The sequence below is a fragment of the Arachis hypogaea genome, chromosome 3 (assembly GCF_003086295.3).
Source record: "Arachis hypogaea cultivar Tifrunner chromosome 3, arahy.Tifrunner.gnm2.J5K5, whole genome shotgun sequence".
In the NCBI taxonomy this organism is placed as follows: domain Eukaryota; kingdom Viridiplantae; phylum Streptophyta; class Magnoliopsida; order Fabales; family Fabaceae; genus Arachis; species Arachis hypogaea.
The window spans coordinates 103,540,883-103,568,263 of record NC_092038.1 but is presented as its reverse complement, the minus strand read 5'-3'; the positions used below and the strand labels follow the sequence as shown (position 1 = coordinate 103,568,263).

Here is a 27,381-nt window from a genome sequence, read left to right as displayed (position 1 = left end):
GAAGTACGAGTGAGTATCTTAGAACAAAAGGAAGCGTGATTGAATAGAAAACAGTAGTAATTGCATTAATCTATTGAAACACAGCAGAGCTCCTCACCCCCACTTATGGGGTTTTAGAGACTCATGTCGTTGAAGATACAATATGAAATGTAAAAATGTCATAAGATCCTTAATGAATCTCTAAAAGTAATTTTTATACTAGACTAGTAACCTAGGGTTACAGAAAATGAGTAACTAAGTGCAGATAGTGCAGAAATCCACTTCCGGGGCCCACTTGGTGCGTGTTTGGGCTGAGCTTCCAAGCTTCCACGTGCATATGCCTCCAATTGGAGTTAAACGCCACCCTGGGTGCCAAAATGTGTGTTTAACGACAAGAAGTATGCCAGTTCTGGCGTTTTACGGTAGAAAAGGGTTTCTAGCTGACGTTTAATGCCAGTTTGGGCCATCATATCTCGAACAAAGTATGGACTATTATACATTTCTGGAAAGCCCAAGATGTCTACTTTTCAACTCAATTGAAAGCGTGCTAGTTGGGCTTCTGTAGCTCCAAATAATTCATTTCGACTGCAGGAGGGTTAGAATCCAACAGCATCTGCAGTCCTTTCTCAGCCTCTGAATTAGATGTTTGTTCAGGTCTCTTAATTTCAGTCAGAAAATACCTACAATTAAAGAAAAATATGCAAACTCATAGTAAAGTCTAGAAATATAATTTTGGAATAAAAATTAATAAAAATATAATAAAAAATAACTAAAACATACTAAAAAGTATATGAAAATACTATCAAAAAGCGTATAAAATATCCGCTCATCAGTCATCAGTCTCTTGCTCAATTGTCTTAGTATTTTCTTCAATTAGACCCATTGAAACACGTCGTGAATTTCAGCTATTAAGAATCCCTCGACCACCATCACTCCTACTAGAGTCTCCAAATATTAACTACAAGATCCGACAAATTTAAGTTGTTGCAATCCTTTGCACGGTACCAATACATGTAAATCTCTAAGGGATGCTATTGAGGCACAGGAAGCTCAGTAAGAACGTGATTATACCTGTTTGTCCACTACATCACTCAAAATAAATGATTCGTGCCTGTGAACCAGTCAAGATTCTTAGGACCAATCAAGACTTCCCCGTGTGCCTTGTATAGACTCCGCTCCTGATGAGGAACTTCCTGGATGAAACCAAACTATCACATAAACCTATTGGTTGCATGCTACTCAATGCATTCAAATGATATCAATGGCACCGTAACACTCCACATAACTGAGTCCATGTAGATGTCTGCAAGAATTATATTTAGCTCAATGCGATCAACACCATAGGCCTCCAACACAAACTCCACTCAATAAAAGAAACAGATGATTACAAGCCAAATAATAATAAGACTAAACCCGAAACAAATACTTCTTTAATAACAACATACCTGGCCTTCCTGAAGATCATCCAACGACTTTCTAAAGTGAGCAAGACTAAGAAATCTATAGCATTGGTCTTCACACTCCCAGTTATGCCACCTAATATGATTTATTTCATTAATACAATTTGATTCTAAATATGAAGATACGATGTTAGTCGATAATATTACCTGTTTGCAAGCGGAAAACTGCGGGGTTCCCTAAGAATCGACGCAAGAATGGTAGACGGATCCAAGTCTAAGCTAGCAGAAGTGTTAGTAAACCATCAATTTCGTTGCAGTCATAACGAGATACCCTACATAACGCTCTGTATAGGTGTGCTATACAAGCCGATACTTCCAAAATCATAAAGCAAAGGTAGAAATTTCCAGTTCACAGCTGCCCCAAACTTGTCTCCAAACAAGATCGTACCAAATAACAACATAATGTGGCACTTCACGTACCTCTAAATGCTATTTTCGTCAATCGACTATAAACAATTTTTTAAATCCCAAAGCCACATCAATTTTATGAAGTTTTCTCTACAGTCTGACTTTCTCGGTGCAACCCCAAATTGGAGCAAACACTCAGCCTCTAAGGCTTCGTGAGTACTCATAGTCACTCTTGTCACTAAAAGATCGTTTGTCGAAAGACCAAGAATAACAGCCATATCTTCCAGTGTCACAGCACACTCACTAACCGGAAGGTGAAATGTGTGTGTGTCTGAGTGCCACCTCTCGACTAGAGCATTTACCATTGCTTTTTGACATTGAATTATTCCAATATGAGAAACGTGATAAAAATTAGTAAACCGTAAATGCTCCTCCACATTATGATTGTACCAATCCAGAAGTAGTAGGTGGTTACATGTCAAATTCTATGAACTCTACAAAAACATAGTAAACTATTAGTCAAATAATTAATAATTACTAATTTACTACTAAAAATTAATAATATTTTAATAATAATAACTAATTTATTAAACTAATACTAAACTTACTATTAATTAGTTAACTTAGTAACTAGCATGTATGCATAAATACCAAAAAAATTATTTAACTATCATTATTAAAAAATTTGTAAAGTTAACTATACAAAACATATTAATTAAATATTTAACAATAACCATTAATTATTAAAAATACCAAAAAAATTGATTTTACTAAATCCAGTTTACTAAACTTCAGAATAATAATAATTTAAATTCTAAATTTAATTAATAAAACTAAAAGTTATTTCGAATAGTTTTTATTTTGAAAACATTATGATAATATTTTTCATATTAAATATTTTAATAAATTGTTTCCTAAATTTTTATTAAATTATTATCTACATAATTATTTATTTATTCATAAATAATTTACCGAGTAATAACTCTTATTTCACTAATAATAAATACTAACTTACTAATAATAATAACTAATAAATAAATTCTAAACCGTATGGCAAATTTAAGGTTAATGTTCAAATTCGTCCCTGAAAGATCACGCAATCTTTATTTTCGTCCTCGAATTATTTTTTTTTAATCAAATTAGTCCCTAAAAGATAAACTGTTAGTCAAATTAGTCCTTCAGTCAATTAGATGTGGCATGATGACGTGACACGCCACGTGGCAAGTTAGTAACACGTGGCGTGCCACGTGACAGGTCAGTGATACGTGGCATGCCACGTGTCACTTGATGTATAAAAAAATTTTCTATTAATCAAAATAGTCCTTGAAAGTCCAGACGTAAGTCATTTTTATCCTTCAATTTTAAAAATTAGTCAAACTAGTCCTTATATAATTTTTTTATTTTTTCTTCATAAAATTAACTCTTTTAATTCTTCTCAAAATCTCTCTTATTCTTTTCTATTCTAAAACCTTTTTTATTACATTACTACATTTTACTGGAATATATATATACTCAAATTTGAAATGTATGTATTTATTAACCTAAACAAAGTTATATGCTCAAAATCAAAATTTATGTATGTTAACCTAAACAAAGTTATACCACTATTTTTTTCTATTACATTTTTTTTCCATTACGGTATTACTTATATATAGGAGGTAATGGTAGTGATACTTAGAGTCAAAATCCAAGAAGATCCTCAAATTTTACTTCAATTCCAAACTTTACAAAATATTGAAAATTTGTTGGTTAATTATTATTATTATAAATGAATTGCTTCTTAAGCGTAATACATGCAAACATAATAATAAATTTTTGTGTGTTTCATATGTTTGTGATAGATTATATAATTTTTCTTTTAATTTCACAAATCAATGAGATAAAATGAAATAGGAAACATTATACCTATGCATAACACAGGCTACTCCACACTAGTACATTATATAAATAGATATGCTTCGTATTAAAATAAAATTCCTTTTATTTTAAATGAAATATTCAAAAAGTGATTCCATAAACCAGTTTTTCAATTATTGAGTTTTACTATATAAATTAAATAATAATAAAAATTATAATTTTAAAAAATTTAAAAGATTTAAAATTTAAAATAATTACTATATTATTTAGTAAAATTTAAAATATTAAATTTTTAAATATATAATCAACAACAATAATTTGATAAACTCATTTAAATAAAAAAAATTTCACATAAAAAATTACAATTTGAAAATATAAAATTTTAAAATACAAATGACAAAATAACTTTATAAAAATTTAATTATTTTTATTATTTTATGTAAAGAAAATTTTGTTTATTAAGATTTAAAAAATAATATTAAAATTAGTAGTATAAAAAAATATTATAAATTTAATATTATAAAAAAATTATATAAGGATTAGATTTACTAATTTTTAAAATTTGAGGGATGAAAATAACTTATGTCTGGACTTTCAACAACTATTTTTACTAGTAGAAAATTTTTTTATATGTCAAGTGACACGTGGCATGCCACGTATCACTGACCTGTCACGTGGCGTGCCACGTATTACTGACCTGCCACGTGGCGTGTCACGTCAGCATGCCACGTGGCACTTAACATGACACGTCATCATCCAATTGACGGAAGGACTAATTTGACTAACATTTTATCTTTTAGGGACTAATTTAATTAAAAAAAATCATTCGAAAACGAAAATGAAGATACGAAAATAATATTATTATAATATATTTATGTTAATTAAATATCGAACAATAAATAAATAATTATTACCGAAGCAAAAATATAATATTCTATAAAATCTACTTTACAAAAATTATACAATAATACCAATAGCGTAACTCTAATAATAATTAATTATAATTATCAAAATTATTACAAACAATTCTAAACATATATTTTTTACTAATCTACTACATTAGTCTAATATAAATATTATCATTGATTAAAATATTTAGTAACCAGATTTAAATATATATTTCTAACTATTACACTAACTATTATTAACAATCTTATTTTTTAACATTATTTATAATATTTATGTTACATAAAAAAATTTAAAAATAAACTTACATAATCAAAATGGCAGAGATAATTGATAATATAAAATTCAAGACGATTAACATCTTTACATTTTTGCTTCCTTGGCATTGTAATTAATTTTTATTGAAAGTTTGAAGTATTATGGATAAAGAGTAAAAGTGTACAATAACAATATGCAAAACTACATGCTGTCTTTTTTGATTAGTTACTAGTGTCTTTCTTGATAAGTCTTGAACTTCAATAGTCACTAGCCGTGTGTGTGTATATATATATAGGGTGTAATTCTAAAATGATATTATGCTTGATTACTCTCATTATAAGTCTTTGTCTTTATTTTAATTTTTCCTTTCTATTCAAACCTATCACTATTCTTTCTCATAGAGCTGACTTACTGTTCTTTCTTACCTTCTCTGAATCTTTTATAGTATCAAGAGCCTATTGCTTAGTTTCAGCTCCACAATGAAAACCATCCTTTTTGATTCAATAAAGAAGATCTTCTCCCTAATTGTTAAAAAACTAAATAAAGATAAATATTCTACATGAAGGTATGTTGCAATTCTCACTATTGAGAGTCTTGGTCTTGAAAGTCATCTTGACCCCTCCAAGATTCCTGAGTAGTTTACAACTGATGCTACCAAGAAAACGGTTATAGAATCCGAAGAATACAAAATCTGGCGCCAGAGAAATAGAACCCTCACAACATGGCTCGTTGCTTCCATAACTAATTTCTTCAAGAACAAATTAAATCATCTCTCAAGATTTTCTGAAGTATGGGCGAAGATTGATGATTACTTTCAGGCAGTCTCCTCTGCTCGTGTTCAAAGTCTCAAGAGCCAATTGAGATCATGCAAGAAAATAGGTTCCGCTACTGATTACTTGTCTAAAACTAGAAGAATTGTTGACTCTCTATTTGCTGTGAGATATGAAGTGGCAGAAGATGATCATCTTTAGGCTATTATTGAAGGTCTTTCTGAAGAATATACAGTACATATTTCTTTCGTAATAGCAAGAGAGGATTTTTTAGGAATGTAGAGGCTGAAGCATTTTTGCTTTTCCATGAAGAAATGCTTGAACGCTTCAAGAAACCAACCTCTGGCATGCTTGTAGCCCATTATGTGCAGAACCCTTCTCAGAATTTTGATCCCAACTAAGGTAATGCTTTTAAAAGAGGACGTGGAGGCAGAAATAGTAGGGAATGAGGTAGATTTGGATACAACAACAATAACATAAGAATAAAGTGTCAACTGTGTGGAATGATGGGTCATGTGGTATTGAACTACTGTCATAGGTTTGATCAGTCTTTCAACCCTAATTTTGGAAACCCTACCTCATCTTCTCATCCTCCCTACCTTAATGCTCAACCTCCACCACCCCCTTCAAGTTTTCATCAACCAACTGCATATCTCACAGGCTTTTTCTCCTCTATAAGTGATGCTGCATGGCTTGTAAATTTTGGTGCGAGCCATCACTTGACCCCAGATCCATCCAATTTGCCAACTTCCACTGCGAGCAACAATGACTTCGATCAAGTGTATGTAGGTAATTGTTCAGGTATTGCAATTTCAAACTATGGTTCTTCAATTTTTCATGATCCATATGCTAATGTTACTTTTCAATTACAAAATTTACTCCATGTGCCTCAAATTTCCCAAAATCTACATAGCGTTTTCACGTTTGCAACTGATAATGGTGTCTTTTTTGAATTTTGGCCTGATTTCTGCTTTATTTGTGATCAGGCTACTAGGAATTTTCTCTTACAGGGCATAGCTAGAAATGGGATCTATTTCTTTCACAATCTCATAGTTCCTAGGCATGCTTCTGAGAAACCTACTTTGTCTTATAACTCTACCTATTCTCATAAACCTTTTAGTAATAATCATTCTTCTAGTTCAGTACAATGTAACTCAGATAGGATTAGCAATCAAGAAATCAATCCCCCTAATTTTTGTACTTTTAATAGTTCTTGTAATAAGAATAGTAATAATACAATCTTGTGGCATAAAAAACTTGGCCACTGTGTAATAAAAATAATTCATATAGTAATGAACCAATGTTCTATTCCTATCTCTAATTTTGGATCATCTTTACAATGTACGTGTGAAATTTGTCCATTGGCTAAAATACATAGACTTTACTTTAATAAAACACAAACTACATATCATCAACCATTAGAATGTATTTTTGCTGATATTTGGAGACCTGCCCCAGTTAATTCTAGAAATGGATTTAGATACTATGCATGCTTTGTTGATGGTTTTTCTAAATTTACAGTTATCTTCTTGCTTGAAAATAAATCTCAATCTTTACTAGCTTTTCAAAACTATAAAAAACTTATGGAAAAACAGAAAGGACACCAGATTAAGGCTTTACAAATTGATAAAGGAGGTGAATTTCTATCTACAACATTTGTTGATTTTCTGGTGCATGGAATTGTGATCACACTTTTCACAACTCCGGTACAACTAACCAGCAAGTGCACTGGGTTGTCCAAGTAATAAAGCCTTACGCGAGTAAGGGTCGATCCCACGGAGATTTCTGGCTTAAAGCAAGCTATGGTCATCTTGTAAATCTTAGTCAGGCGGATTCAATTGGTTATGAGTTTTGATAATTGAAAGATAAATAAAATTTAAATTAAAATAAAGATACTTATGTAATTCACTGGTGGAAATTTTAGATAAGCGTTTGGAGATGCTTTGTTGCTTCTGAAACTCTGCTTTCCTATTGTCTTCATCCAGTCGTGCGTGCTCCCTTCCATGGCAAGCTGTATGTTGGTGGATCACCGTTGTCAATGGCTACCATCTGTCCTCTCAGTGAAAATGGTCCAGGTATGATTTCTGTATGGATAATCAACTATCGGATCTCTCGTCTCGAACGAAAAATACCAGGCACAGCTACCACACGGCTAATCATCTGTCGGTTCTCACTTGTATCAGAATAGGATCTCTCTATCCTTTTGCACACTGTCACTGCTCCCAACATTCGCGAGTTTGAAACTCGTCACAGTCATCCCGTCCCAGATCCTACTCAGAATACCACAGACAAGGTTTAGACTTTTCGAATCTCGAGAATGCTGTCAATTGGTTCTAGCCTCTGCCACAAAGGTTCTAATCTCACGGATTCGAATACTCTGTTGTGAGGAGAGGCAAGTCAAATCCGTGGATCAGAGACCCAAGAGACTATACTCCGGCTGTCATCCAATGACTACGTTGAACATCATGTAGATCGCTTGTGATTGTCAGGCACGCAGATCTAATCTTGGCTAAGCTAGTAACGAAGATAGTGGGTGATTGTCACGGATCATCCCTTCATTTTGACTTAACTGAATTAACTACGAGAGTATATCTTGGAGAAGAAGTAAGTGTGACTTGAAAGAGAAACAATAGTACTTGCATTAATTCATGAAGAACAGCAGAGCTCCGCACCTTAATCTATGAGGTGTAGAAACTCCACCGTTGAAAAATACATAAGAGAAAAAGGTCTAGGCATGGCCGAATGGCCATCCTCCCTAAATGTGAAAAATGTCATAAGCCCCGAATATAATAGTAAAAAGTTCTATTTATATTAAACTAGTTACTAAGGATTACAGAAAATAAGTAACTAAGTGCAGATAGTACAGAAATTCACTTCCGAGGCTCACTTGGTGTGTGCTTGGGCTGATCATTGAGCTTTACATGTGCATAGGCCTTTTCTAGAATCAAATGCCAGCTTGGATGCCATTTTGGGCATTTAACTCCAATCTGGTGCCAGTTCTGGCATTTTACACCAGAAAAGGGTCTCTGGCTGGCATTTGAACGCCAGTTTGGGCCATCAAATCTCAAGCAAAATATAAACTATTAATCATTACTGGAAAGCCCAAGATGTTAGCTTTCCATACCAATTGAAAACGTGCCAATTGGAATTCTATAGCTCCAGAAAAACGTGTTTGAGTGTAGGGAGGTCAGAATCCAACAGCATCTGCAGTCCTTTCTCAGCCTCTGAATCAGATTTTTGCTCAGGTCCCTCAACATCAGCAAAAAAATACCTGAAATTACAGAAAAAAATACACACTCATAGTAAAGTCTAGAAATTTTATTTTTGCATAAAAACTAATAAAAATATAATAAAAGCTACCTAAAAACAATGCCAAAAAGCGTATAAATTATCCGCTCATCATTTTCTTAACACTCAGGGCATTCACCATAGACAGTCGTGTCCCTACACACATCACCAACAAGGAAGTGTGAAAAGAAAACACAGACATATAACAAAAATAGGGCTATCCCTTCTTGCTTTTGCATCTCTTCCCTTCCAATTTTGGCAAAAATTCATTTGTTACCTCTGTCTATATCATAAATAGATTGCCTACACAGGTTTTAAACAATAAGAGTCCTTATAAAATTCTATTCCATCATAAACCAAACTTTGCCTTCTTTAAAGTTTTTGGATGTGCTTGCTTTCTTTATTTAAGACCCTATAATAGACATAAATTTGATTATAAGTCTGATTTATGCCTCTTTCTTGGATATGATTCTACGCACAAAAGTTACAAATGTATGAATAAGAATGGTAAGATATATATTGCAACACATATAATTTTTATTGAGAATTTGTTTCCTTATCAATCTATGTTTTGTGATATCTCAATCCAATCTGCTATAGAGACTGTTGCAGATACTGCAGAATTGACTAAATTTGTAATTGATCATCCTTCACCACCTTCGCTCTCTACACAGTAACCTTGTTCGCCAACTTCCCCTCTTACATTGGCATCAGCTAATCCTTCCACTACTCTTGCTCAGCCTACCCCTCAACCCGTACCACCTCAAACTCGATCACACTATCCCACACTCATTTCTATCACTGACCTTGAGACAAATTTACCTCCCATTATACCTTTAAATACTCATTCTATGATCACCAAATCAAAGGCAGGCATCCGTAAGTCTAAGTCATTTTTCACACAAACCACTGACCTTATACATCATACCCCAACTACTATCAATCAAGCCCTTAACTGTTCACATTGAAAAAAGGCAATGGATGTAGAGATACAAGCATTATAGCAGTGTCAGACCTGAATTCTCACTGAACCACCACAAAACTTAACCATTATAGGAAGCAAATGGGTCTTTGCTATAAAAAATAATCAAAATCGTGAGATACTCAGGTATAAGGCAAGGTTGGTACGTAAAGATTTTCATCAAAAGGAGGGGATAGACTATGAGCAAATCTATTCCCCAGTTATTAGACCAACCACAGTGAGATTCATTTTAACTATTGCAGTTTTCTTAGGTTGGCCATTAAGATAATTTGACTTTGATAATGTCTTCTTGAATGAAAGATTGGAAGAGAATGTCTTTACGACCCAACCACAAAGATATGTTAGTACTAATAGTCTTTTAGTTTGCAAACTAAATAAAGCAACTTATAGCTTGAAACAAGCTCCTAGAGCTTGGTTCAAGACATTAGAAGATACCTTGTTCCTGTTTGATTTTAGCAATACAAAATTAGACATTTCATTGTTCATCAAACATAATCAGTCTCATGTAATCTATTTATTAGTATATGTGAATGACATTATTTTAACAGGCAATAATTCAAAGAAAATTGAACTATTGACATCTCAATTGAACAGATTTTTTTCGCTGAAAGATCTTGGTGATAGGAGAACTATCGTCGGTCAAGAATTTCACCAAATATTTTCGTTGCTAGTATAGCTCTCAACCAACAAACAACTCTCCATCAAATTTTTAAAGAATTGGTTGTCACAAAGTTCAACCCCAATAAAAGTAAATCGAAGTATTCAAACTTCGAGTCATCTCACAAGGAATGGTAAAACATGTGCATCAACATTGGTTAGAAATCTGGGGTTGAAAGTCATGATCAAAATTTAACTACTATACTTAATATGCAATGAATTTTAAAGTGCAAGAAACTAAATCAAATAACTAAAGCAAGATGTGAGCCATTTCAATCTAACAAGAGAACATATAATCTATCTAATTCTACTCTAGAACTAAGACAAGAATCAAGCAATTGAGATTTTTGGTTTTCAAATATGAATAATAAAAGGAGACTCTTGGCTAAGCATAGGAATTGAGATCACCATCCTTGTCTAATAACCATATCTTGACAATTATGAGGAACCAAACTCACTAAATCTACATCTAAAAGCTTTAAGTATGTAATGTCTACTCCTAAGCTTAAGGTACATCAAGTGGCTTGATCAATCTCAACTCATAAGTCCCAATCCAACTACCAATTGACTTAGTAGTAGATTAGTATCAATGGGTATCACCTTGACCACTAAGGATTCTCAAATCACCAAATCAATTAGACCCAATGACTCAAGTTTACCCAATTCCTTTAGCCTAGGCCAAGAGTAAGAAAAACTATACTCCATAATTAAAGGAAACATTTCATCAAACACATAGCATGCATTAGTAAAAAACATATTTGAATTGTAATTAAATTGGAAATTAAAGATACCCACTAACAATTATCAATTGAAAACAACTCAAACAACACTATTAATCATGGGAGACATCAATACATTAATAGAAATTCAAGATCTACAAAGCTCATAAAATGAGAAGAAAATGGGAATTAACAAGAAAATATAAATCCAACACAAGATCTAAACAAAATTATACTAGAGAATCCAAATTAAGTAATCAAAACTAGAAATTAACAAAACCCAATTCAGAATTTTAACAAGGAAAGATCAAATCAAACTAGATCTATAGGAGAATGAAGGTTTCTCTCTCTAGAAGAACATGAACCAAAAACTAGCTAGAATTGTGTCTAAGTGTGTAATGAATGATCCCCCCTTTTTCCCTTGGTTCCTTGGGTCTTTTCTATGCAGAATCAGCTTGAATTTGGGCCTGGAGAGCCTCAAAAATCGCCAGCCACGAGTTCATTAATGAGGTCACGTGCTGCGCATTACGCGTGCGCGTCGGTCACGCATGCGCGCCGATGAATTTACAATCCACGCGTACGCGTCATGCGCGTGTGTGTGTCGATGGAGTTTTTGCCAACGTACGCGAATGCGCCAACTCTCGCGTGCCAAGCTGAACTATGCTCCCAAGCGTGCACGTCGGTGCTAATTCTCCAAAGATCCATTTTTCATATTCCTTCCACTTGTGCATGCTCCCTTTCCATCTTCTAGACCAATCTTGCCCTGTAAACTCTGAAATCACTTAATAGATGCATCACGGCATCAGATGGTGATAGAAGAGATTAAAATATAGCATTTTTAGGGTCAAATAAGCATGTTTCAACCATGAAGCAAAAATAAGGAAGGAAACACAAAACCATGCATTTCATACGGATAATTGCAGAAAGTATCAACAAAATCCCCTAAAATCAACACAAGATAAACTACAAAATTGGGGTTTATCACTTGGCAGGTTTAACCACTTCTTAGGCTTAGAGGCAACTTATCTCCCTCATGGTGACGTGATGCTCTCTATGGCCAGATACACAAGAGAGTTGCTTCTAAAGGCGAGAATGCATAATTCTAAACCATTACCTACACCAATGGCTATAGATGTCAAACTCTTCTCTAATGCTTTAGAACCGTTTGAAAATCCAACACAATATCGGTATATAGTGGATGCACTGCAGTATCTAACTATGACAAGGCCTGCTATCACATTTGCTATTAATCATGTGTTTCAATTTGTGCACGGCCTAACTTTGCTTCATTGGAACAGTGTAAAAATGATCCTCAGATACTTGCAAGGTACGTTGGATCATGGGATTGTGTTTACAAAAGCTGCTGATTTTTGAATTTTCTCTTTTGCAGATACAGATTGGGGAGGGGATTTGGAGGATAGAAAGTCTATCTTTGGATTCTGTGTACATCTTGTGAACAACCTTATATCTTGGAAGAGCAACAAACAAACTAAAGTGAGTTGAAGTAGCACGGAGGGAGAATACAGGGCTATGTGTACAGTTCAAATAGAAATTATGTCCTTACAGCAGTTTCTACAAGAGCTTCAGATACCTCAAACCGTGGTGCCTATTATCTACTTTGATAATCAAAGTGCGTATCTTCTTGCAGTAAATCCTATACTTCATAGCAGATGTAAGCATTTGGAGCGGGATCTGCATTTTCTAAAGGACCTGGTTAACCAGAAATGTCTTTATATTGTGCATATTTCCTATTCTAATCAGATTGCAGTTTGTTTAATAAAACCACTGTCACAACACCTATTTGATAGATATAAGCTACTGAGAGTATTTCAAAACCCATACCTTAGTTTGAGGGGGAGGGTATTAAGGATAAAGAGCAATAGTTTATAATAACAGTGTACAAAACTGCATTGCTGTCTTTTTTTATTAGTTACTAGTGTCTTTCTTGATAAGTCTTGAGTTTCAATAGTCACTAGTCGTGTTTGTGTGTGTGTATATATAACTTGGCTTAGTAAATAGATGTAATTCTGAAATGAAATGATGCTTGATTACTCTCATTACAAGTCTTTGTCTCTGTTTTAATTTTTTCTTTCTGTTCAAACCTATCACGACTACTCTTTTTCATAGAGCTAAGCTTACTGTTCTTTCTTACTTTCTCTAAATCTTTATGAAAAAGGATTATAGTAAAGAAGAAAGAAAATGGTAGCTAACGAAAGGTTAAAGAAAGGGACTAACTAGGAAAGAGGGGATATGTTGGTATAAAAGAATTACCGTATCAGGACTCAACGCATACGCGACACGTGGCTATCAGACCGTTCGATTTCTTTCATCTTAACACCACAACTGCGTAAAGTATCACTCGATATCTACATTCTATACCATTCCACCTTTCTTATCTAAATTAAAAAGTGACACATGTATTATCTGTGTAATTATTCTTTAATTATATCGCGTATTCCCATTTGGATTGATCTGATATATGAATGTGAGTTGATATGGTTGATATGTTTGCTGCATGTTGCTTTTGATACAGCACCAACCGATAAGGTCAAGCTCCGAGTTTGGTAGGTAATTGCACCAAAAACACTCTTTAACCCATATCCACATCGATCTGCCCCAAATCCCAATAGTCATCCTGTCCATCTAGTGCACCGCCAATCATTTCACTAGTCGTAGACATAAAGCTAACACCAAATTAAATAACATAAACAATAAACCTAATGGAGATAGCGGAGTCAGTTTAATGAAAGTGAGTTAAGTTTTAAACAAGTTTACCTAAAAGAGTAATCTAAGAAAAAAAATATAAAATTATTTATTTAATTTAATATTTATATATTTATTTATATAATGTTTATAGTTATATATTTATTATATTTAATATAAAAAAATTTAATGACTAGTAATATTGGCCGGCTCTTTTAATCAGCATGCAGACAATATTTAGTTTAACACTCCATATTTTTTTAATCAATATTTTTAAATATTACTAATTAATTCTAAAACAAAAATAATAAATTTTATTAGTTATATAACATTGTTCTTTTTATATTATGAATTTATTTCAACAATAATTAATAAATATAAACAAAAACTAAAAAAAAAAACAAGTAGCCTCAAATATTTTCGTACCTATAATAATAGGAGTTGGAATCTTTTAAGATGTCTCTTAAAAAACTTGAACCATTTATTATTCTAAATAAAAAAAGTTTGGATTTTTTATATCTTTTTGTTCATAAGAAAATAATATATACATAATAAGAGGAAGCACATGCAATATAAAGACTTGCGTACAATTTGTTTTTTCTCGATTCCCCTTTGTTTGATATAAAATTGTAATCATATCTTCAAAGCCAAGCTTAGCCTCAATTTCAACACCTAATATTGATGAAGTATATATAAACAATCACATGTGGAACATTGCCACAAAAAGATGTATAGTTGTAATTTAATTAATATATAACCATCAATTTGCTTTATGGATCCCCTTCACATAACACCTATAAATTTCAACTCCATATGAAACAACATGTTCATCGAACAATTGAGCCTAAGCAACTAAGCAAGTAAGACGAGTAACATGGAATCCACCATGAGGAGACTCATTTCAGCACTGTTCCTCTTGCTCCTAATCACGGTGGGATCCTCTGCCTCTCCAACACATTGGCGAAAGAGGGTTCGAGAGCCTTGCAAGAAGTTGGTGCTTTATTTTCATGACATCATTTACAACGGCCATAATGCTAAGAATGCCACATCAGCCATTGTGGGTGCGCCCTCGTGGGGCAACAAGACTATACTAGCCGGCCAGAACCACTTTGGTGATGTGGTCGTCTTTGACGACCCCATCACACTTGACAACAACTTGCACTCGCCTCCTGTGGGACGAGCGCAAGGGTTTTACATTTACGACAAGAAAGAGATTTTCACCTCTTGGCTTGCTTTCTCCTTTGTGTTCAACTCAACACAACATAAGGGTAGCATAAACTTTGCTGGTGCTGACCCTTTGATGAACAAGACCAGGGACATTTCCGTCATTGGTGGCACTGGTGACTTCTTCATGACTAGGGGAGTGGCCACTCTCTCAACCGATGCATTTGAGGGTGAGGTTTACTTCAGGCTAAGGGTTGATATGAACTTGTATGAATGTTGGTAACTAAATGTTGGATACAACAGTATCTCTTCGCATTTTGTATTTTATTATTGTTAGTTGTTGTTGGTGTCGTTGTTGTATTACTTTCTCTTTGGTTATTCCTGGATTATTTACTTGGTGATAAGAGTTTTCATTTTTGGGATCAAGCATTGTAACTTTGCGGCACAATAGCACACCAAGGTGTTGGTGTCGTCACTTCTTGTTGACTTCATTTGGAACTAAAATAACTGTTTAATTACGATCTAATCTTTTTTTGTGTTGTCAACTTTTTTAAAGTCACTATTTTAATTTTATATTATCATATTTCTTCCCCCTCCCCTCCTTCTCTGATACCAATATTTATTTTTAATTCTTCATGACCGATCTAAATTTCTTTCCCCCTCCCCCCTCCCCTGCTTCTCTGATACCAAACTTTATTTTTAATTCTGGATGACCGATCTAAATCTTAAAACACTAAATTTTAAATTATAAATTATAAATGTTAATTCTAATTTTAATTCTTCTACAAAATGATATTTAAAAAAATAATTTCCCAACAAAAATATTGACTAGAATTATCTATTTAAAAGTTAACTTTTTATATTTATTCTTTGTATTAATTATCTCATATATGATTTGTTGTTTCGTATAACAATTCAAATAAAACATATTTTTTATTTTTAATATTTTTTTAAAAAATTTAAAATATTCTAATATTTAATTTTTATCAATTTTATCCTTAGTATTTTCTATTATTTTAATTTTATATTTATTATTCATATTTGTTAAAAATTTAGACTAATATTTTCTTTGCCAAGTATACTCATCTCTTTGACCCTCTCCTCTCTTGATAAAAACAGCATTGTTATAAAATATATATAGATCAATAGATGTCCTGAAATTGATATAACATATGCCCAAAACCACCAAAATAGATATTGAAAATTATGTTCAACTTATTACCAAATCATGACCAAAATGTCAATATAGGCACCCATAAAAATTCTATAAATAAATCTGCTGTGAAACTCCTTCATAAAACACAATTCGCAAAAAACATTAAAAGCATAACCAAAAGCTACGCTACATAAGGTTGTGTGTGTATGTAAAACTCCATCATAAAACACAATACAGAAAAAAACATTAAAAGCATAACCAAAAGCTTCATAAGGTCGTGCAAACAATATATATGTATATTATTGTGATATATGATATATTGAGAGTGTTAACTATTTTAGTTTTATAATCGCATATTTTTACGTTATCAACATAAAAATTTTTAAGATAAAAAATTTTAGTTATATCAAATCTTTTTATATTAAAATTTTTACCACTTTATATTTATAAAAAAATTATTTGTCATGAATTGTGGATGCTGAAATTCATTTTAATTCAATGGGTCTCAATGATGTCATTAAGACAAATAATAATACATCAATAAAAGATCACTACAAGAAAATAGAGTTATTTTGACACTTTATTTTTTAATACCATAATTAAATGTCAAAATTAATATATATTTTTGACAAATATCATAAATACCAAATTTTCTATATTTTCTTGACAAAAAATTTGACTGTAGAAAATTACTCCTCAATTTTGACACTCATTGTTTTCAATCTACTCTACTATTTTTTTCTTCTTTGGGCTCTGTTAATTTTGACATCACACTACTCTTAGTTTAGGATTATACTACTCATTCTTTATCTTCAAAATCTCAATTTATTCTTTAGTTTCAAGATCACATCTCATTCTTTGTTAAAATTTTTTGTTGAGAATATTTTATAGTCAATAAGTGTCAAAATAAATAGTATTTTTGACAATTAATAAGTATCACAGAAAATATGTTCTCAAAGTTTTCTAACAAATTATTTTTGACAGCCAATATTTATCAAAATAAGATTTAAATTTTTTTCACAATTGCTTATATGTTAAAAATACTATTTTTGACAAACTTTTATTAACATATTTTTATAGTTAAAATAGTGTCAAAATTTATTTTTTTGACAAATTTTAATTTTCTTTTACACATTATAACCCTAAAAAATAATCTATATTGTTGTAGTGGATTGCGCTACGACAATAATTTTTTTTGTTACTATCTTGACGAAAGATTAAAAAATGATTATCTTACTATAGAAGAGCTTAGAAGAAAGCTATTATCACAAAAAATCTGTGATTCTTCTAAATGCCAAATATGAACGGTCACATTTGTGGTTACATGATTTTAAATACATCGTTGAATATAATTTCACAATGTCCAAAATAACCTTACAATTAAAATTGTGTGAAAAAAATTATTATTGATAAAGATATGTTGGAGAAAATAATTTTGACCTTTAATTTCATGCTTCAAATATGCTCTTGTAGTAGCAATATTGAGAGAAGAAATTTAAAAAATATTCTAATGTAATTGTATACCTACTTGTGGTAGAACAGAATAATGAATTGTTCATAAAAAATCATAAAGCTTGGCCATTTGACTCTACTTCATTCTAGAAGTAAATGTGATCGTTTGTAATAATCCCGAAAATGATAAAGGTTTTGATTTTGGTAATAAATATGACAAGAAGAAAAATTTCTTCAATAAAAAAATATCCTACAAAAGGTGGGATAATAAAGAAAAGAAAAATGGACACAATAAAAAAATAAAAAGCAGATGTCATCGTTGTGGTGGTGGAGAACATTGAGCATGCAGTTATTGTACGCCAAAGCACCTAGTTGAACTTTAATTTACCAAGTATTTTTACAAAAAAAATGAGAAAAAGAATGAAACTAACTTTATCACAAGAGATGTTGAAGGTTATAGAAGGCTCAGAGAAGGGGAGTTGAATCTATGGCCCTCTTTTGCTTTAATAAATTAAGCCTTTAATTACAAACTTTCACTTAGAATCTGTTTGTACTGTGCAACAGAAACTTTATGGGACAATTCTATTTTGTCTCATAAATATCAGAAAACAGAACTCAGAGAAAGAGAAGAGAAATAACACAGGTATGTATTCTGGTTCAGTTGCCTTGTGCAATGCAACCTACATCCAGTCTCCACCACAACAATGGTGAAATTTTCACTATAGTTAAAGTATTACATACACCAATTCATAGGATTCACCTAATCCTTTTCTCTCAAGTTCTCAACTAACTTGACTTGGTTATGCTAATACCTAACTTTTCACTCTAAGTGCTAACCCAACTTAGAAAGGGTTACCTCACAGGTACAAGATACAAGATACATGAAACAACCAAAAGAAATTTCTTTTCACTCTAGGCTTTTCATTCTAGTGTGTCACTCTGCCTTTTGTCACTCATAGGCTTTTTCTTGGATTCTCACTTTCAGCCTTTTACCTCTCAAGAAATTACAGAAAGATATACATTGAAAATGAAATACAAACTGTAAAAACATGAAGGAGATTGATGCATTAACAGTCTCTGTTGCTATAAGTTGAATTGAATTCAGCTGGCTCTGATTAAGTTCTTCATCTTGGTGGAATGCTTCTTTCACTAGAAACCACTATCCAAAGTTGATGAACTCTACAGAGAAGCTCTTCAGAACAAACTCAAAATCTAGTTCTCTCTCCTTGCCTTGCCAACCAGAAAGTTTTTCTTTTTGTACCTTATGCAGGATCACAGATAGGGTTTCTCCCCAGGTCAACTTCTCAGACTTTGAGCTTTGAAAATACATTCCTTCACTTTTTTCAATCAACCCTTAAATTAGGAATTTCAATTCTGATTTTCTTGCTTGACCGAGGTCAACTGAGCAGCAAAGGATTATTGTTCAGTGATAAGCCCTAAATCCACACCATTAAGAATGTGCTTTGCCTCCAAATAACTTTGTGGGCCATTGATTTACAGCAGCATAGATTAGAGATTTTTTTCTCCATTTATCCCAAAATGGTATCATAGAAAGTTGGAGAAGGAGTGAAGAAAATAAATCACCTTTAACTTCTAACAAAGTTTAGCTCATTTTGATTTGGGTGATTAGACATTTGTTTTTGTGATTTACCTTTCTCTTTCTTTCTTCTCTAGTGAATGAACCAAGAAGAAGCTCTCTCTCTTTCTTCATGAGTCTGACCGAAGAGAACATTGTAAATGATTCCTTTAGAAGGCTTCCACTTGGATAATGGATCTTGGGCTTGGATTTGCTTCACTTACCTTTCAGCCCATATGATTTCTTTGTCATTTACCATTTGGGCTTTGTTTGTGCATTTTGTATACTTCAGCAACTTCTATTTCTTTGTTCCATTGGAATTGGGCTGCTCTAATCAATTTAGGCCTGTATCACTTAGATTAAACAATTAGAACCCAATTGGGTGTTCAACCCAATTACATAATGTTTGTCATCATCATATAAGTTAGTTATATACTTAACTCAATACATATTCCTATAACAACTCATTATGATGTATTTGATTTCTTTGAAAAAATTGAAGGAATATTGGTTATCTGATCAATAATAAAAATGTTGAATAATATATTTTTTTATTATATATTTTATTTTCAATAAATTAAATTAACGTATATTTTTACTTATTTCATATTTGATTCTATTCGTTTTTAAATTTGTCTTTCTATGTAAGTTTTAAAGTATCAATAAATAAATTTGTGCTATTATATATAACAAATGTACAATAAATAAAATGGGTTTGTCTTTAGTAAGATCAAGTCTTTTGAATTTTTTTAATATGCACAAAAAATATTTTACAAAAAGGCGTAAAATAGGGGCAAAAAATAGTACTTATACAAAGGATAAAGTTAAAAAAGAAGATGAATGGTGGTAATTATATTGTTAGAGATGAAAATCTTCTTTGATGAGGGTGACAAAAAATATTTAAAAATTTAGTCTAAAAAGTCTAAATTTGTTTTATTTAGTATTTATTTATTGTAGGATGCATTAAACAAAATAAAAAATAATAAATTTTTTCAATTAAAACTTTTGTTTTCTAAATTTTTTGCAAAAAAATTTAAGGGAAAAGATGTTCTTGATTCATCAAAATGTAGAAACAATTGATTTCTAGAATGATTCACATTAATGAAAGGGTATTTCACACAGTCACATTGAGCATGTCATTGGTGCTTGTTTTTTCTTGTTTTAGAGTTAGGTGATTTAGTTTGATATAGGACAGTACTAATACATATTTATATATAATTAATTGGTGTCGTCTACTGTGGTAGTAGGGGTGCAATAAGTAAGGTATGGTTTAAACTCAATTCTAAACCTATTTGTGCGTTTAATTTTTTACTAAAACTCAACTCTACCATATCCGCGGATTGATAACAACCTAACTCTACTCGTGAATTTTCACAAATATGCAATATTATTATATAACCTAATGAGCATACAAAGTAAAAATTCAATACAAATAACACAATCATCTCACAAACAACACAATCGTCCCATAAACAATATAATAATCAAATGTTCAGTTCTACAAAAAAGTCATTACTTAAATTAATTACACAAACACAAATAAAATATTGTGATATAATGTTGTATTAATATATCACTAAAATAGAAATAGTTTATACATAAACAAAATTGTTAAATTATCAATTGATGATCTTATTGGCTCAATGATAAAGACTTTTTGCACTACGAGAGAGATCCTTGATTCAATATCTATGTATAACATATTTTTATAATATATACATATATAGGGTGCGGGTTGTTCAGGTAGCATTGAGACTCAACCCTCACTCAAATCCGCAACGCACTTAACTCTACCCGCAGTAGATCGGGTTGACAACCACACCTGATCAGTTTGGATAGGGTTGGGTACCAATGGATAGAATACATGCTACCACCCCTCAGTGGCCATTAAGGTATAGTGGCTACAATGGCTAAGCTCCCTGAACCAATAGGTGCCTGACATCTGGAGAGTTAGAGGTCAGTTAACCCTCAATCTAACAATGTCAATAAAGATAAAATTGTTAATGAAACATGATAAATATATGTTTTCATGGTTAAAATTGAATTAACAAAATTTTCACCAAAAAAAGTTTAAAAGAAATTAATTTTTTGTTTAGTATTTGATTTGGAAAAATGAATTATGCTTCTTTTGTGTTGTTCATAAGCCTATTGCAGCAGGGGGACCTTCTTTTCTAGTAGCAACTTGGTGGCAGTGTGGAGGAGAAGATGATACCAATAGTGTTTGTTGAGAGTGTCTTCGAAAGTGTGGGTGGAGCGTTCTAGTAAGAGCAAATGGTGTTCTATTCATACATCGGCAATCGGCAAGGGAGGAGCGCCACATCCAAGTTTCCACCTTTTATTCCGGAGGTTGAAGCACACTTGGCTAACTACAACACGTCGGTCCTACAATGAATGACACTATTAAACATCCTTGCCGCAAGTACCAGCGCGGCCTTAGTCCCATCTGCACCGTTAAACACACTAATAACTTCAAAATCAGCGCTTCGCGTTTTACCATACCTCTGGCGAACAATGCCAACACCATCAATACAAAATTAACCAATGCTTATCAACTTTTGAGCTCATTTTCTCGAATGGCATCTGCCGTGAACCTAGCACATTTTCTACGGCCGCCAGCCGATACCCATTGCACCCGTTGACATTCATACCTTTGCTAATAGATAGCTATTTCCACTAATATCTCCCGGTAAAAGAGATAAGAATTACAGTGGTTAATCACTTAAATAAAGATTAATCTAACTAACAATAATACCACTTGTCATCTTCTCATTCGACGGTCAACAGATGACCACCACTAGCCACCAGAGACGTGGCCTAGTTATGTATGTTCTTCTTTATGTGCTTGTTTGAAACCATTAAGTTGATTAAAAATTTTTTTTAGCATAATTAAAAATTTCTAGTAGTAAAAGTAAAAATATTAAAAAAATAAAAAATTGAAAAGCTACAATTTACATCTTTTTTAAAACATATTTTTTTCTTAAAAAAAATATTTTTTACATAATAAATAAACAAAAAAATTATTTTATATTGTTATATTCAAACATAACTAATAACTAAAAAGATCTTTTTGCATGAAATATCCAAACATAAAATATTTTTACTTTTCTATAAGATATTTTAAAAAAAGATAACTCAAAAAATATTTTTTCTTAGAAATTTCAGAGGGTATTTTCTTCATTTTAGAGTTAAGGGGCAGAATGGTAATCTCGTCATATTCAAAGATTTGAATACTAGAAAATTTATACCATCCCAATCTTGACATCAAGAAGACCAAGAGTCCATCTAAAAAATAGTGGTGCTGAAATCGTGACAAATCATAAGGCCCATTGAGTTAAGTCTAGTGGAAGACACAAATTTAATTTAATTTTTAAAATTATTAGGCCTATATTTTAGTTTTCTTTGTTGTTTAGATTTGTTAAAAAATTTCATTTAGTTCTGATTTGTTTAGTAGTATTTTTAGAAATTTTAAATTTAAATCAAATCTGATCTAATCTAATGAGATCAAATCTGATTTAAGTTAGTTATCATATCTTTAGAATTTTAAATTAAATATGATCTAATCCAATAAGATCAAATCTAATTTAAATTAGTTATCTTATCTTTAGAATATTTAAATTAAGTTATATTATCTTATCTTTTAGTTAGTTTGTTAAGGGCCTATCTAAACACCTTTCGTGAGACAATTTACACAACTTTAGATGAGTAAAATTTTCAGTTGCTTTATGCACGTTTTTTTAGTGTGATTAAGTGAGGTGAGTGATTTGCTTCTCTTGTTGCATGAAGAAGATTGAAGGATCTATCACTAAGATAATTATGTGTTATAGTCTTTTCAATTTTCAGCCCTTTGATCTTGGTTGTCAAGGACATGTTCTTTGAAGGTCTAGTAGAAAATCCCTTTTGGTGACCTAGGTTGCTAAGAACAGGTTTCTTAGAGGTCTAGTAGGAAAACTCCTTATCTATCATTTTATATTTTTGCCGTGTCTTTTTATGTCATTCTTATTCTTATCCCCCTCCAACCCTTCTGTTGGGACTTTAATGCTTCGTCTTTATTAAACTTCCTAAACCCTTAATAACTTCTTATCATCTGTTATCAGTTACAGGTCATAGGTAAATTTTTATTTATCTGCACGTTTTAGTGTTCTTGCTTAGTCTCTTTATTTTTCTCTTCAATTTCTGTAAATTTACTTTAGAGTAAAAAAAAACAAAATTTTTTATTTAGTTTTATTTCTGCAATTATTATATCTTAAAGTCAAGGTCTGAAAAAACATAAAAAAAAATAAAAATTCATCTTTAAATTTTTGTGTCTGAGCATTTGCTACACAAAAAAAGGATCAATCATTTTTTTCAACTTTGTTTTAGTTTTCCAAATTTTCTTTGGGTTCTAATTAGGGTTCAATTTTTTTAGTTTCTGCTATCTTAGTATCACTTATTATTTTCCTTCCTTTATCACATACTTTGGTTATCTTCTTGTCAAGTTGAACATCTCTAGCATTCAAATTACCTTAATTTAATGTCTCAATTTCTTATATTCTAAATTGTAACTTGTTAAAACAATACATGAGTAGAAAAAGGCAAGAGTGGTGAGCTCAACAAAGGGTAAAAGCCAGATATTGAGTGTAAACACGAGTGTACTATTCTAAGCGATACACGTGAGAAGAGTGCTGTGAGGTCTTTTCTTTCACAGGTTCTTAAGTGATGGTTAATGATGAAAAGACCCCCGATCTACAACTGACTTTTTACGTCAATGCAATCATAGACAATCGGAAAATATTGATAATAACCCCAATGCTATCAAAATGCATATCCCAGAATTTAAAGGCCGAAGTGACCCTGAGGCTTACCTAAAATGGGAACGGAAGGTGGAGCTCCTATTTCAGTATCACAACTACTCTGAGGTAAAAAAGGTAAGACTAGCAGCTGTAGAATTTCCAAATTATGCCCTTGTCTAATGGGCTGAGTTAGACAAAATAGAAGATGGATTAAAAAATTACCAATTCAATCTTAAGAGAAGATGAAGAAAATCATGAGGAATCAATTTTTGCCATCATCATACCATAATAAGTTTCTTGGACAGTTTTGTCAGTTGAAACAAGGTTCAAAATCAGTAATGAAGTACCACAAGGAGTTGATATCTTTGGGAACTAAGGCTAATATTACAAAGTGTCCTGATGTTCTTATGAGACGCTTTCTTATTGGACTAAATAAAGACATTGCATATAATTTCAAACTTTACCATTGCACAACCATGGACAATTTAGTCAATGTTGCCATTGAGTTGGAGTAGATAAGAAAGACTATTATAGATCGACATAAGAAGAATATTTTTTTAAGCCTATTTCTCATTCTTCTTCCAAGCTAGTGACAGAAGAATTTGTTGAGTATGCTGTAGAAGCTGATGTGTACTTGGAGAATCCAAAAGTACAAAATTTATCAAGTGGGTCCTTGGAATGTGAGGAATTTACAAATCAAGAGAGAAAAGAAATAGAGAAAGAGAGTGAGTGCGTGTTTCAGTGAAAATGATTAATGTTTAATTGAAAGCGAGAATTTTGAGAGAAAAGATAAGAATAGTGAGATAAAGGAGTCAATGTGCGACAAAGAAATTGAGAGCAATAAACACACTTGTGAGAGAGATCTAAAAAGTTCTAGTTTAGAAAAGAGTGCTTAGTATCATTGAATTCTAATGAGTCTTTAATTTCTCATATATTTAACTATAAAATTCCTAGTGTTTTTATGTCAATTTTTTAAGATTTTGCAGATTCACTGATCAATTATGGACGCATTAATATGGATGAAAAGGATGAAATATAACTAATTGCATACTTTGGACAAGGTAATGAGAACTTGACGATTGTTAATGAATTGACAACCTAGATCAAAGGACTGAAAATTGAAGAGACTAGCACACAGAATTACTTTAGTGTTGGATCCTTCAATCTTCTTTATCCAACAAGTGAAGCAAATCACTCATCTCACTTAATCACACTAAAAATGCATAAAGCAACTGAAAATTGTATTCATCAAAAGTTGTGTAAATGGTCTCACAAAAGATGTTTAAATAGGCCCCTAACAAACTAACTAAAAGATAAAATAAGATAGCTTAACTTAAATCTTCTAAAGATAAGATAACTAATTTAAATTAGATTTGATCTTATTAGATTAGATCAGATTTGATTTAAATTTAAAATCCTAAAGATATGACAACTAATTTAAATCAGATTTGATCTTATTATATTAGATTAGATCTGATTTAAATTTAAAATTTTTAAAAAACTACTAAGTAAATCAGAACTAAAGAAATCTTTTAACAAACTAAACAACAAAGAAAACTAAAATATAGGTCTAATAATTTCAAAAATTAAATTAAATTTGTGTCTTCCACTAGACTTAAAAAAGACTGTTAGCCCAATAAGTCTTATGAATTGTCGCTATTTCAGCACCATTGTTTTTGTGACGGACTCTTGGTCTTCTTGATGTCCAATACCAGCATGGTATAATTCTTCTAGTATTCAAATCTTTGAACATAACGAGATTACCATTCTACTCCTTAGCTCTAAAATGACCAAAGTATCCTCTTGACCACGTATCATTTACCCAAGCAAGCCCATTATTGGTTTAATAACTTTTTTAGATGAATAATTTTATAAAAAAATATTTAGACTCTAATTCTTATTACCCAAAAAAAAGTAAATTTAATACAAGTCAAATTAAAAAATAGATAAAAAATAAAAAATATGTGTACTCACATTTTAAACTAAAAGAAAAAAAACCTTACATAAGGATAAGTTGTTGAAATATAAGTAATTCTAAAAAATTCTTACATTTCATCTACTACTTTTAATATAAGTAATGTTATGAGAATATATAATCCATAGTCATAACCTAATAAACCTGCACCAAATTAAATGTCATAACCTAACTATACTAATTGATTTTTTGAGAACCTAAGTAAAAGTGTCTTTATTTTTAGAATTATTTATTAAATGTGAAAAACACAAACTTTTAAAATAAAAAAGTATTCCATCATGTTTATAATCATTGAAAAGTAGTTAACTTTTTAAGAACCCAACAAAGCAGCAAGTGCTATTATTAGTTTAATGCTACCAACTTGACAGCCACTACAAAAAAAAGGCCTATGGTCACGGTAAAAAACCGTGACCATAGCTAGTGAAAAGAGTGACCATATATCTATGGTCACGATTTTGGACCTATGGTCACAGTTTTTTACTGTGGCCTATTCTGGCATGGCCATAGGTCTATGATCACGGTTTTTTTTATCTATGGTCACGGTTACAATTTTTAAATTCTGACACTTTAGGCCATAGTTTTTAACCGTGACCATAGGTTAATCTATGGTCACGGCAAAAATCGTGACCATAGCCTCTATGATCACAGTTTTTACCGTGACCATAGCCTCTATAGTCACCCCTCCTTAAAACCGTGACCATAGCCTTATCTATGGTCACAGTTTTTCACCGTGACCATAGCCTCTATGGTCACCCTTCCTTAAAATCGTGACCATAGCTTTATCTATGGTCACCCCACCTTAAAACCGTGACCATAGCCTTATCTATGGTCACGGTTTTTGCCGTGACCATAGCCTCTATGGTCACCCCCACCTTAAAACCGTGACCATAGCCTCTATGGTCACCCTTCCTTAAAATTATTATCATAGCCTTATCTATGGTCACGGTTTTGGCTGTGACTATAGCCTCTATGGTCACCCCTCCTAAAAACCGTGACCATAGCCTAATCTATGATCATGGTTTTCACCGTAACCATAGCCTCTATGGTCACCCTTCTTTAAAACCGTGACCATAGCCTTATCTATGGTCACGATTTTGGCCGTGACCATAGATTATCTATGGTCACCCTATTTTAAAATGTATTTTAAAATGGTGATTATAACCTGCATATTTTATGAGATTTAATTTTTTTTAAAGTATAATCACATCACGAAAGATGGTAATCACAAAATAAATCTAAAAGTAAGAAATTCAAGAAATCTAAATCATAAAAAATTTCATTATAAGCTAGATATGTTTAATTTCTAATCTAAACAACACAAATCAAAATAGAGTGTAATTTATCCAATTACATATAATACGG

The 27,381-nt window shown here is 31.9% G+C and overlaps 1 protein-coding gene across 1 annotated transcript; it reads left to right on the top strand.

Moving 5' to 3' along the window:
• Positions 1-14,648: 14,648 nt before the first annotated feature.
• Positions 14,649-15,617, top strand: LOC112790832 (dirigent protein). Its single transcript, XM_025833414.2, has one exon. It carries the CDS (start codon positions 14,802-14,804, stop codon positions 15,372-15,374), a length of 573 nt encoding a protein of 190 aa, XP_025689199.1. The 5' UTR covers positions 14,649-14,801; the 3' UTR covers positions 15,375-15,617.
• The last annotated feature ends 11,764 nt before the right edge of the window (positions 15,618-27,381 follow it).

Coding starts and splice junctions, on each gene's coding strand:
- LOC112790832 (XM_025833414.2), top strand. CDS start 14,802: ATGGAATCCACCATGAGGAGACTCATTTCAGCACTGTTCCTCTTGCTC.